The 14,819-nt window shown below is 35.9% G+C and overlaps 1 protein-coding gene across 1 annotated transcript; it reads right to left on the bottom strand.

Annotated features, from left to right (window-relative positions):
- Window positions 1-9,255: 9,255 nt before the first annotated feature.
- On the bottom strand, window positions 9,256-9,933 carry LOC137651596 (uncharacterized). Its single transcript, XM_068384823.1, has one exon. The coding sequence runs from the start codon at window positions 9,931-9,933 to the stop codon at window positions 9,256-9,258; it is 678 nt and encodes a 225-aa protein (XP_068240924.1).
- Window positions 9,934-14,819: the final 4,886 nt, after the last annotated feature.

Genomic DNA, 14,819 nt, shown 5'->3' with positions numbered 1-14,819 from the left:
AGAATATAAACAATTTATCATGAAACAGTATACTTTTTGTTTTCATTTATTATTTTTGCAACATCATTCAAGCCACCTCTTAAGATATTCACTCATTAGAGATTCATTACTTCCGCCAACGAAGTTAGAAGGATGTTATGTTTAGGCCCTTGTTTGTGTGTTTGTTTGTGTGTGTATGTGTGTTTGTTTGTGAATGTATTCCGGACAACAATTTTAATCGTAGAGTAATGAAACTTGAACGGATTAACTGTTATGCAAAAATCTGGAAATGATTAAACTTTGGAAGGTCAAGGTAAAAGGTCAAGGTAAAAGGTCAAGGCCATGGTCAGGCAAAATGTCCAATTCACGTAATTAGCCACAAGCTTGGGCATCGTTGTCACAGACTTCAAACTTGGTTCATATTTGAGTGTATGAAAATCCACGCCAATTAATACATGTTAAGGTCGAAGGTCAAGGTCGAGTCCAAAGTCAAAGTCAAGCAAATAGTCAAATTCAAGTCATCAACCATACAGCCAAAATTTTAATTGAAAAGTGATAGAACTTGCAGGGATTTTAAACTGTTATGTAAATAGTTGTTAAGTTCGAAGGTCAAGGTCGAGTTAAGTTTAAGCAAAAGGTCAAATTCCAGTCATCAACCATACGGCCACAATTTTAATTGTAAAATAGTAAAACTAACAGGGATTATAAACTGTTATGTAAAGAGCCGGAAACAATTAATTGATTCTGGGAAAGGCACGCTAGTTTCTAGAAATAGGCTGCTGTGGTGGAGGACTGCATTCTCAGAGGGTTTTTCTAGTTATTTTATCGAACACTTACAATACTAAGTACTAAAATATTGAGACTTATCTTTCGGTTGACCCATGACTATTCGTAATTTTCTGTGGCCCTTGGAAAAAAAATATGAATGACCATATGGCCCTCAATACGAAATAGGTTACCTACCCGTGGTCTAAAACGAGCAAAATAAGTTATTCTGTAAGTGATAGTCAACATCGTTCAGAAGAAAGAAGTCTTGAAGAGTGCTCATGGAGGAAAATTCTCCCTCAGAACAATATCCCCGTCACTTCTGTCTCTCTTTCCTCGTGAGAGCTACGACTCTATTGAATGGTAAAGTAAAAGTTATTTTTTTGTGTGTGTTATTTCTTTTCTTGATAGTGAGTTTTCAATATTTATTCCTTGCTAATTTTAAAATTTATAAACTCTTCATCAATTTCATTGAAAATCCTTTAAAAATTATTGTATATATAGACATGCAGAGCACACCAGGAGAATTAATTCTATTTCTTATTGAATTAAAATTTTTAGGTAATGATGATTATATTTTGCAAGCTCTCTCTCAGAACAAATTAAACTTATGATCTGAGGTACCCATGTATTTCAGAAATGCATATATACTCATTGATAAGACTGATGAAGTATATTTGCTAATATCATGTAATATAGACCATTAGTTATTTTGTGAATAACTCTTCAGACTAAAACTAGCTCGAGATCATTTCTTGGGGTATCAGTGGTACAATAAAGTTGATATTTCAGTTTTTTATCATTCTTTATTTTTTGTTCGCTTGTATTGGATTTCGTAAGACCCATGGATATCGAAACTCCGAATAAAAAAAAATTCTTCAGCACCAAACATATACTTAGATATCAATATATACGAACTTGATTCGGAAACCTTTTTTATATATGGACATGGCAACTGATGTATATGAGATATAGGGATTATTGATCATTGATGAATCTCTTATATAAATACATGGCAACTAGTGTATATGAGATATAGAGATTATTGATAATTGATAAATCTCTCTCTCTCTCTCTCTCTCTCTCTCTCTCTCTCTCTCTCTCTCTCTCTGTTATCATTGGTCCGTTTCTGAGTAATTAATCCTTCATCATAGATAAGTCTGCTATTCCCTTTATCAATATCAGTGAAACCTCTCTCATCTTTTATTATCTTTTAACTGTTTAACAGCGTGAATTTATGGAACATTCATGAAATAATATATAGAAAAGTGAATTTACGAAATAATATAATGAAAAGATATTCTTATTCCTATTATATTTTCTTATTGGTTCATCAAATTAACATATTAGAAAAAAAATAACTTTTCCGACTAAGGAAATGTAAAAAATTATGTAACACTCCTATTTCTTAAGCTCCATTCCTTCCGATATTAATACGTACACTATGCCTCATCACAGGTTTAATTCTTTGAAAAGGAAGCAGACATACCTTGAAAATTTAGGATATTTGTCGGTTATTGGAGCTTGGTTGTTTAAAGTTCAAAAATTAAACAAAAAGTGGTTTATAGTTCATTTTACGAATATGAAACATGCCCTCAAAGTTTAATTCTGAAACGAGGTTCTCTGGTTAAAGTTGTATGCCATGTAGGTGTTACTTAGGGTACTCTACGGAGTAAAAAAATAGCAGATTTGAATAGTTGAGACTCCTTTGCTCTTCCTTTACTCTTGTAGACAGGCGTTGAATCTCTCGGGTAAGTAATTTTTTTTTTACTTGTTGTTCTGTTTGCGCTCTGTTTGACATAGCCTTTAGTTATAAAGTTTAATATAACGCTGCAATTCATTATGCCTAAGGAAATATAGTCTTCGTAGTGTGGGGACAATGGCATTCTATACCATTCTTGGGATGTGATTCCCTACAGACAAACATTCCTAATTTCTTTATTCATGCATTTCTAATCACTTCTTACTCCTTCAATCGTTGCTAACTAGATTGCCAAAATATATTTTTAATATCTAAACTGCATGATCAGATCAGGTAAAGTAGCAGATAATCTCTTACTTAGATTATACATTGAGTAGGATTAATTTCCTTTATTTTCATTTTAATACATTTCACATATAAATCGAAATGATTGAAAAAGCGTGTTTGAAGTAACTAATGAATTGCACAGGCAACTAAATATAGGTCAACTGTTGGATTTTTTAAGCTACATTATCAACATTATTGTTAATTGATAAACTGAATTCTAGGTCATCTGTGGTATTTTCAATTTCCAACTTTTTACATTATGATTAAATGATGGGCTATGTTTTACGGGCGTTACATTAGGTAAAGTTCACGGTGATTTTTTTTTCCTTCGACATGCTCTGAAGCTGTGCAATGATTCCACAATGATATTTCATGCTTTAATGCTTATATCATTGAATCAATCATTTAAACTGGGCCATTCAATGTGACCAAAATCCGCATTCTCAGAATTCCACTTTTTCTAAATACCTTTCCATTTTGCTTCAAATAGTTGAAATATCCTGTGCCATTTACATTTGTAATCACAATCAGTAGGGTGATAGGGTAATCGCTCAAACTCATACGCTTGGTAATAACAGACAATGGCTATTCATATGGACAGCTGTATGTGGTAATGTCTAGTGCAAAGGTTCCTTCAACAGTGTACATCACTGTCGTTGATCAACAAGAGACTTAGAATACTTTATAATCCGAAATATCTAAATAAATTTGAAATAAAACGGTGACTATGGACAATTATAAGGAATAAAGAATGTGAATGAATATATCCCGTGTGCAGCTCGATATAAAATTTCATATATGTAATACCATGTTTTCCTCAATACTACTCACAACCTATCACATCGATCAGATTATCTATATGACCACTCGACCCCGCTCCTGATTGGTTTGCTGTCTTACAAATGTTCGCCTGCCTCTTACCCTCCTCTTATCCCTTTCAGGTATTCCAATACATGAATAAATATAGTGGGGAAGACTTGTCTATAAATATCATATAATCCTTCCGTTATAGCTATAATACTGAAAATAAACACGCTGCTTTTTTTGGTCATGTCAAAATATATTCAGGGTGCGGTCACTCTAATATGCCACCACCACTGTCCACACAGGGGCCATATAAGAGCCACTTTAATATAGTTTTCTAGAAGAAGGTTTTTTAGGTTTCCATTTGTCATTTATCGCTGCGTAGACCGTTGCACTTTAGTGGGACCCCTATTTTAGTGTGCCTCTTGGTAGCATGTATCAATGCTGCTCTTATTTCCACCATGCACATAGCCAGTCAGTGATAAGTGGTCACTGTAGTGACAAGCATGGAACTACCTCCTGCTTTCACATCGATGTCTGTCTATCTTCATTATACAAAATGTTAAAGAACCTAGGAGTTTAACCAATCACTACAATTCCTTTCCTGCATGGTTTTATATGACATAATTACACACATAGCACAGTGAATAACTAGACAAGAATTATAAGAAGATGACCGAAATTAATCTGTTTACTTCTAGTTTTGAACATGGGATCCTTTACAGTGACTTAGGATATCAATGACATTTTTACCATAGTGCCTCCCAAAGTGATACAGTGTTTGTGAAGTGCAGGGTTAGAGTATTGGTGTATTATAGTGCAGTGTTGTATTATGATAAGTGTCCTAGCCAATCCTCTGATAGGACATTTAAATTCTGGTGACTTTTTCCTAGTGACCCGAAAACCTCTGCATCCCCTTTCATACATTGATGATGACTGAGCCCCGAGAGGTCACCCTGAGACACGCTCTACACTTGCATACCAATGCAACACAAACATAGTTAGTCACATACACTATACACTGAGTCAAATCATCCAACTTGTCCGTCTTAATCCACAAGCTCACTGGGAAAAAAAAATAATTTTGAACTAATGAAATAGCATGCTTTAGTTTAGATATAACAAATTTGATATTTTTCTGGTATTCGACAGATTTCCAATAATCTTACAATACCTAATTTAATATGTCTCAGCAAGAGGAACAGCTTATTTAGTTAATAGATCAGACAGATAATCCTAGAGTGGATCAGGCAGATGATCAAACAGAAGTTCTGATGGGACATGGCGTACCAATACATATCCGGCCAGCTGATGTAGATACAAGAACCCTTCACCCTCCGTTCCTGATTCCCAATAGGTCAGAAGATCGCAATAATGAGATACCTCCTGACATACACTTTCTTCAGACTTCGAGCATGTAAGAGCAAAATTGCAGAAGACAAGAGAAGCACACATTTAGATTGCAGATGCAGCGTTCAAGAAAGGAAGACAACTAACAGTTTGTGGCATCGCATCCACAATAACTTGACATATCATATACACATCCTGTCGCAACCGGGCTTCTCCTGCAACAAGGTGCAACGTATCAAGTATTTCGCCAATGGAGATCCATATTGAGGACTATGCAGTATTAGTTGGACATGGTAAATTGCATGAAAACTCCCAGCTAATCTATATGAAGGTTTGTATCTTACTGAAGGACAGGGCCTGCTTACACATATACTAAGCACTGCTCATAATGAAGCTATATTCACTCAAAAGAATCCAAAATAGTAAACATATAGAATCTTCAATAAATATGGAAACCTAAATTTACACAAATTTGGTTTACATATTACCAGGTTCTTTAACAGATTTCAAGGATTCTTCTCTGTTCCTTTCATCCAATAAAGCGAGAAATTGCATTAGGTTTAAATCATTATTTGACCAGGAATAGATTATTCATGTTTATTACTAACCTTAAACTATTCATTGTAAAATTTCCTACCCGGCAACCCAAAGTATAGTCTTATTTTACAAATTTCTGCTAGTAACGATATCTAACGTGCTTGCATGCCCTTCAATATCACTAACATCACAAAACACTTATAAAATTTTGACTTAGCTTAATCCATGATGATATGAACTCATCTCATGGGGGTGTTAATTCCTTCCCTCCCCTGAGATACCGTAGGGTAACTATGACCCTCACAGTCACGTAAGTGAGCCGGTACTAACTCGATTCCGAGTCAAATCACTCAAAGACGACTGACGATCCACGCATGCGCGACCCGCATTCGCCAAAAAACTAACTTTAACAACTCGTTAACGATTGCTTAGAGTCAAAAAACTATTGAATGTACTTTACTCTTCAAAAAACACTCGACAAAACGAAATATTATATTATTACAAACAATTCAATACAACAATTATAATTTTCTATGTATCTCATACGACATGTTCATAATATTTCCCTTACAAAATAAAAGATAAATGACTGGTTACTGGTCTTTATAAATGCACTATCGTGATTCCATCTTAAATCACGATACACTCCCAGCAAACAGAAACAAGATTAACAGTTATAATTGTCCCGCTTGAATGAGGGCTCTTCTGGCCTCTGTAGCCGGCTGTGCTGTTTTCCTGCTCGGTCGGGTGCTTTCGTTATCAGTTTTCTCAGATATGACAACATCAGTCTCTTGCCATAATTCCAAAGGATATAGCTTGACAACAAGTCTCATTACTTGACCTTGTGGGGTTTTTAAAGTAACCACGCGCAAGACATCATCCGGTCCCACGTGTAATTTGACAATTTGATCGAGCTTTCAACGACTTCTCGGTCCTTCATCGTGTATCAACACAACATCTCCCATTCTGGGCCAAGATTCGTGTCTGATTCCCACCCGATGAGTTTCTCGGAGAGAAGTTAAATATTCTCTCTCCCACCTTTTCCACAGGTCATCACATTTTTTTGTGATGTACAAAAATCGCTTTCCAACATCCTTATTTTCTCCATACAGAGGGTCCTTAGTTTCATCTTTCCAATCTATGACTTCCCTAGGGAAAGATCTCAACCTACGTCCTAAAATCAAATGATTGGTCGTCAGAATATCAAACTGGTCTAGATCTCCTGGAGTATAACTTAAGGGTCTGTCATTAATAATTGCTTCAAATTCAGTCACAATACAGAAAAGTTCACTAAAGCTGAGAAAGGCCTGACCTATTACCTTCATTAGATATGTTTTCAGAAGACCAGTCAATCTTTCCCATATAGCTCCAAACCAAGGTGCTCTGGCTTGTATGAACTTCCATTTACATTCGATAGCATTCAGGTGTTCTTGCACTAAGGAACTTTCTGCCATGTTTTTCAAATAAACTGAAGTCGATACAAAGGTAGTAGCATTGTCACTTAGCATTAAAGAAGGAAATCCCCGACGGCTACAAAACTTTCGTAACACCATAAGAAACGAATCGCAGGACAGATCTTTTACTAATTCGATATGGATTCCTCTAGTAATTGGACAAATAACAACGCAATATAGGCTTTTTCAGGATTTTGATGTTTCTCCTTGATTAACAATGCTCCTGTATAATCTACCCCCGTAACGCTAAAGGGTTGTTTTCTCTGCACCCAAAATTCTAGCAATGGTGGAGCAATATTTACACGGCAGGGTCTCCCTTCTGTTTTATTACAGATTATACAATGATGAATTACACTTTTGGATAATTGGCGAAGCTGTGGGACCCAGTATTCCTGTCTCACACTTGCCACGGTTGCATTTACTCCCATGTGAGCTTGTAAACATTGATGCTCCCTTACTATCAATTTTGTGAGAAAACAACTTTTCGGCAGTAAGATTGGGAAATTTATTTCCGCCGCCTGTGCGACATATTCCAATCTTCCTCTGCATCTTATAATACCTTCTTCCAAGAAGAGATTCAATTGTACTAATAAGGTCAATTTTGAAACTTTACCCCCTTTTTCCAAAGCTTTATATTCTTCAGGAAAGTATTCCTTTTGTAAGAGGATAATCATTTTATTTTTAGCTTGTTGAAGTTCTTCCAGCGTTAAACTTCCAATTTTTCTACAGCCAGTTGATTTGCTATTGTGAATAAATCGCCTTATCCAAGCTATAGTTTTACAAAATTTATCCACTCTACTAAATCTTTCCCAATTCTGCAGATGGGTTTTTTCACTCTTCCCTACAAGATGGACTTGACTAACTTCATCCTATGCTTGTGCTTCTTTCAACCATGTCCTGTCAATAGGATAGGAGTGGTTTTCGGATTTTAACCAGGGAGGTCCCTCCCACCAAAAGGAGTTATTTCTTACTTCTTCTGTCCTTTTTCCTTTAGTAATCAAGTCACTAGGGTTTTCTGAAGATGGGTAAGAAAAGACTATCCCCGCAGTTATAGAGTTAATTTCCAATACTCTATTTTTCACAAATACTGGCAAATTATTCTTTGTCACTAACCATCCTAGGGCAACTTTACTATCAGACCAAATTATTATTTTCTCAAATTTATTTTCTTCAAAAGTTTCAACTATAAATTCACACAATCTTGCACCTAACAACAAAGCCATTAATTCTAATTCAGGTACAGTCAACTCTTTAATGGGTGCTACTCTACCCTTTGCCATAATCAGAGACAAAGTTTTACCACTTGCTCGATAGGCCACACAACCACAGATTAGTGCCTCTGGAGAAGGAAATACTGAGACTTTTCTCTAAGTCTTTGGACTACTCATTCCACTGCTCTAATAAAGGAACTGAAAGTAGATCATCCCATTTCAACTGCTGTTTCCACAAATCCTGTAAGAATATTCTAGCTTGTATCGTAATAGGGATAAGCATTCCTAAAGAATCATAAATTTGGGCAATTGCGCTTAGAATTTCACGTTTTGTTTGACCGGTCTTAAGATGAATAGGTGTTATTGTTAGTTCATCATTAGAGATGTTCTTATTTAGGCCTAAGACTTTATATGTTTGTTTCTCTTCTAATTTTATGCGATAGGCATCCGCGACAGTATTCAAAAGATCACTATTATTAGTCCATTCCTTTAAATATAAATGCTCCTGTGCAAATATTTTGTTTGCACCAAAAAATAAGTTTATCAATTCATCTTCACTGTTGGAGGTAAATTGAAGGTTGTCCTCGTATAATCCCATCTTCATCATATCCACCATCTCAGTACAGTTCGTATCTTTTCTAACAGCTGCCAGATGTGATTTAATAGTGGCATTCAACAGAAACGGAGAACACGTAGCACCAAAACAATACCACCCTCAACCTAAATATGATTAACTCGCTATTTGGATCCATTGGGTCTTGCTACCATAAAATCTTATGTAATTGCGTTCTTCTTCTCTCAATTGCACCATAAGAAACTCTTTTTCTATATCACTAATACAGACGTAATTGTTATTCCTGAACTGCAATAAGACTATGAGTAAATCTGTCGTAATATGTGGCCCAGTCCACAGACAGTCGTTAAGGCTTAATCCATTTTTACCTTGTCTCTAGGAACAGTAAAAAATTATTCTGATTGGAGTAGTGGCACTATCTTTTTGTACACTATGATGTGCTAGATAAGGACAATTTTCAACCGTATTGTTTTTATCTATCCTTTCAATGTACCCCCTATCCTCCTGAGCCTTCAGGATTTTTTGATAGTGGTTCAGGTAGGCTTCATCTTTCTAAAATTTTGCACTTTGTTGTTTAACCCGACCCAACGCCATGCCAAAATTGGAAGGAAGCCTTGGTTTATTAGACTTCCATGGTAAGGCCACAACATATTGCTTCTCCATTTCAGAATATACAATGGTACTTTCAAAGTCTTCTAGAACCTTTCCATCATGTTCTTTCAATTCATTGCAGTCAATACCTACTTTATCTAACTTCCACAAAATATCAAAATCATTCCTTATATCACTATCAAATTTATGAGTAACTTCAATTACTTCCTCGTTAGTTGCTAGCTTTAACACAGTTACCTGGGTTTCCTGCACTGGAGGAGCATTAAAGGACCCTGTCACAACATATCCAAATATGGTAGGTGACAATATCAATTTCCCAACTTTTCTGAAGCCGGGGTGTAATATGTTATAGACATTATCAACGACTACCAACATATCAATGGGGGCGTGCTTGCCCACAGGCAGATCGAAATCTTTGTCCGCCAGACAAATTTTGGTTTTACACAACATTTTCAAATTTCGTTTAACATTGAATTTCTTAGTATACTTTGGTAACTCATCTACCACAATATAATCCATAATAATCAATCTACCCTTATAAGTTATGGAAACACTCACCGTCTCATACTCGTTCACAGGTTTACTTGTCAAATAACCCCTTAAGGCAATTTTTTCCATGCCTTTAGATCTATACTATACGTCCTTAAGTGCTGACCTTCTAATAAAGGTTCGTTCCGCACAAGTGTACAATAATCCATGAAGGCGTACAAAGTGTTTTCCTTTACCCTTTAACACAATTGTGGCTGTTGGTAAAATTGACCTCTGCTTGGATTTCTGGCCCTGATCACTTACGGAAAGTGTTCCAACTTGCACACCATTATTATTAGGTTTACTCGCTGATTTAGTTGTTGATTTACTTGGTTCGCTGGTTTGTTGTATATCCCATAATACACGATGAGGTTTCAATCTGCATCCATTTCCACAAATTTTCTTTTCACAATCTACACCAAAGTGCTTATTCGATTCACGCACAAAACACAATCGCAAAAGAACCGTGACGACTCAGTTTCTTATCCCTACTGGCATAAGTTTTACACTGTGTCCACCAGTGTTCACCTTCACACATTTTCTTTTTTGTTGAGAAAACTAAATTTATTCACATTGCCTTTACTCTTAGGTCTAACATATTGTGATTAATTCACTGTGAACGTAGATATTGTTGATAGAGTTCCAGGTTTATTTACATCCACTGAGACGAAAGATCTTAGATTGTGAATTTCTTCTTTTAGATATTTCTTAAATGTGTCAAATACAAGCCAATCATCTCCACATCTGCGTTTTACAGTTTCACTAACACTCTTAGGCAATTTACCATGAAACAAAATAGTGTAGAATTCATTCAACTCCAGGTTTTCACTCTCTAATGTTCTGATCCAGCATTCAAAATTTGCTCTGAATGAGTTCAATGATTCTGAATCAGGAGATGGAGACTCCATTTCTAGTAATCTTCTCACTAGAACTCGTTTGATCTCATCCTTTTTCCCATGGGTGGCTTGGAGAAGAGATATAGCTTCCAACTTAAATCCTGAAATAAATTTTAGAGCATTTCCTGTGAGCAAACTTTGCAGATATGAGAATTTCTAAATTAGTTCTAAATCCCCTCGCTGGTGTACCGACACATTGTAAAATTCCCAAAAGGAATTCCACTCCAACACATCTCCAGTAAAATGTGGGAGATCCAATTTCGGCAATCTAACATTAGTCTTAGGTGTGGTCGGAGGATTTCCAGGAGAACCGCTTCCTGATATCGCTGTGATAGCATTGATCAACTTATACCAATGTTCCCCAGTTACTACTCTATACTCTGCTTGCTCTTCCACCTCTCTCATTCGATCTTCTTCAGTGGTTAAGGCTAATATCTTTTCATTCAGGTCGTGCACAGTCTTCATTTTGTTTCATAATTAAATCTTTAATTGAAGACAATGTATTGACATTACCTGCAGCAATAGCAGAGTCTATCTTATTTATCCATTTGGTGATTACACCCTTATAACCACCTCGTGACCTCACCAAAGCTTCTCTATCCGACATTTTTCCAATGATGATTATCAAACCAGCTAAAACCAATATAAATTTTCAAATTTTCAGCAATTTCAACAAACAACTGTTTATGTAGAATATACAATTTCAACAATATTTTATGACAAAATATAACCACCCCATTAAATGCAATTAATTAACACACTTCAAGAGAAATTCAGTTCAAAACTTATCACCATAATTATATACAACTTATAACTAACGCAATGTAAGATGCATAGTCCCTCATCCCCACCTCACTTGGTCCACTTGTGCTATTACCATTCTCCTGAATCAGCATCACTGCTGACTCTATCATATATTCTTCTCGCTAGTGTTTCAGAAGCGTCTTGAGTTAAATGAACCCCATCATGCCTAGATCCTTTTCAGTGAGACCATTATTAGTGATATAATAACCGGTTGACTTACGTAACCTTTGGGTAAACCTATTTCGATTTTTTCGATATTCGTTACAGGTTACATATCTCAGGATTGTACGGGGTTCCACAGTAACGATATAGACAATCTTCACTACGTCCACATTGGAGATATCATTTACCAGATCTATGATATTATTTCTAATATCATTTGTTGATTCAACATCTTCACTATCTATATCATTACTTCCAACAAAAAGCACACTGCCTTTGCTTCACACCCCTTTACTTCTTCAGATGTGATATCATAACAAGTAGCACCACCTATTGATAGTGTTACAAAATAAAAGGTTTCCTGCTCTTCATTTATTTCATCAAAGGTACTTTCATTTTCTTTACCTGAGAATGTCCTAGGACAAGCACTATGCGTTTTTCTGTTCTTCAATTTCATTATCTGACATTTCTACGTCTGATATTTCTATGTCCGACATTGTTAATAATTCACTAAACTGTTCACGACAGGAGAAAAATAAACCAAGTAAGGGTGTATGAAGGAACTACCTAATAATTACTTAGTGCATTATGTACATTATTTTCAACAACACAACTATATTAAATTCTTTCCCATAGAGTTTTCATTTTAAACAACTTCAACTTAGCTGCTCGGTCATTTACAAGATGGTCGCCTGTGTGACAATGTTATTCTTTCTAATTAATGCTGAGACTAGTTTAACCAATCAATGGATACCCGTTCATTGACAAAATGGCCGCCTTGTGCGACAACGTTATTCTTAATTAATGCCGAGACTAGTTTAACCCATCAATGGATACCCGATCATTGACAAAATGGCCGCCTTGTGCAACAGCGTTATTATCAATGTCGGTGCAAACTCACTAACACACAACTCGAAAATTTCACCATAGGAAAGAATCAATTTATTAACTTTACTTTCAACTATTAGCGAATTGCCGAAACTCAACAACTTAACAAAATTATTATTTCCACTTTAAATCATTTTTCAATAAAAATCACAACTAGTGGAAAATAATTTTCATACTTAAATGTTTTTAATTAGTGGCAACGATTAACAGTGATCAATTCAGAATGTATAACGCATATAGAATTTTCAATCTCCTCTATGATTCACGGCAAAAAAAAAAAAAAAATACTGCGTCAACGGTTTTCTAAATTGCCAATACTAACCCAGTCATAACAACCCGACGTAACGCAAACTTTCTCATGACACGCAATATTGGTAAAAACATCCATCAAACATATTCACTTATTAACACCAATATCAATGCTAAATATATGCGTTATCAATCAGTTATCAATCATCACCCGCAATAATCCTGGTCACGGCACCATTATATATTTACTCAAAAGAATCCAAAATAGTAAACATATAGAATCTTCAATAAATATGGAAACCTAAATTTACACAAATTTGGTTTATATATTACCAGGTTCTTTAACAGATTTTAAGGATTCTTTTCTGTTCCTTTCGTTCAATAAATCGAGAAAATGCGTTGTGTTTAAATCATTATTTGACCAGGAATAGATTATTCATATTTATTACTAACCTTAAACTATTCATTGTAAAATTTCCTATCCAGCAACCCAAAGTATAGTCTTATTTTACAAATGTCTGCTAGTAACGATATCTAACGTGCTTGCATGCCCTTCAATATCACTAACATCACAAAACACTTATAAAATTTTGACTTAGCTTAATCCATGATGATAAGAACTCCTCTCGTGGGTGTGTCAACTCCTTCCCTCCCCTGAGATACCGTAGGGTAACTATGACCCTCACAGTCACGTAAATGAGCCGGTACTAACTCCATTCCGAGTCAAATCACTCAAAGACGACTGACGATCCACGCATGCGCGACCCGCATTCGCCAAAAAACTAACTTCAACAACTCGTTAACGATTGCTTAGAGTCAAACAACTATTGAATGTACTTTTCTCTTCAAAAAACACTCGACAAAAAGAAATATTATATTATTACAAACAATTCAATACAACAATTATATTTTTCTACGCATGTCACACTGCATAATGTTCATAATATTTCCCTTACAAAATAAAAGATAAATGACTGCTTACTTGTCTTCATAAATGCACTATCGTGATTCCATCTTAAGTCACGATACAGGCCTTGTGATGATGGGAATTGCTTTCTTGCAAAAAGTTTTAGGGGGAATTTTTTTGCAAACTACTACGCATACTTCAAGGATCTTACTGATGACGTGGGTTTTTGCACTGGAAACTCCACCTCCTGCACTGAATGGCAATTTTTATAGGCATGAGAGACACAGAGTTAATAAAACATCTAATTCCCCTCCAGCCATTATCTAACCTCGCAGAGTTTGTGATATGCTATCGAACCTGCTAATTTACAAGTGCAACTGCATCAGCCATTGTATCTTCCTATAGGCAGGTCAACCCATTATCTTCATGCAAGAAGAACCAGCGTCTACAGAAGGGGACTTCTCATCAATATCCTGACAAATGTTCTAACCAGTTTTCTATTAGTGACCCTTATCAAAATTGCTCTCACAAGCATGATTGCAGCCTCGATTGCATCCTCGAATTACTGCAGATGCACAGGTAATTGGCCCCACTCTCAGAAATGCCCTGATAAGGAAGCAAATTGCAATTCCTACCAGAAACAGGGACATTTTGAGATATGAAGGTCTTTTAAGAAATGTCAGACTGAGTATACAGCCTCACTTTCAAGAATAAGTGTTAAAGTTGCCACATGCAGATATTAAGGACTATTTTCCTTGGCCTTTTAGCAACGTCCTCTTATCCATGAAGGATATAAAAACCCAGCCATTAAGGAAAATGGCACTCCTCTAAGGAGGATTCACCTGAAACCTGGTGCTATGTCGTTTGCTATATACATTCACAGGTAAACTTTATTTCCCCTCAGAAAACAAGCAAAAGAAAATTTTGACTCCTTAATGCAAACAAGGAATCATTACACTAGCAGGCGACGAACCCTCAGAATGGTGCCATTCTATGGCCATGATACCTATGGACAATGGTGTGCACATCACTGTGAATCACACCTAACTAAGCCCTACACACCCATTGTT

This window comes from Palaemon carinicauda, chromosome 13 (assembly GCF_036898095.1).
Source record: "Palaemon carinicauda isolate YSFRI2023 chromosome 13, ASM3689809v2, whole genome shotgun sequence".
In the NCBI taxonomy this organism is placed as follows: Eukaryota; Metazoa; Arthropoda; class Malacostraca; order Decapoda; family Palaemonidae; genus Palaemon; species Palaemon carinicauda.
The sequence above is the reverse complement of the archived record's forward strand: the minus strand, read 5'-3'. Positions and strand labels throughout refer to the sequence as shown.

What these genes read in the sequence shown, in the direction of transcription:
- LOC137651596 (XM_068384823.1), bottom strand. Translation starts at nt 9,933, where the DNA reads ATGGAAAAAATTGCCTTAAGGGGTTATTTGACAAGTAAACCTGTGAAC.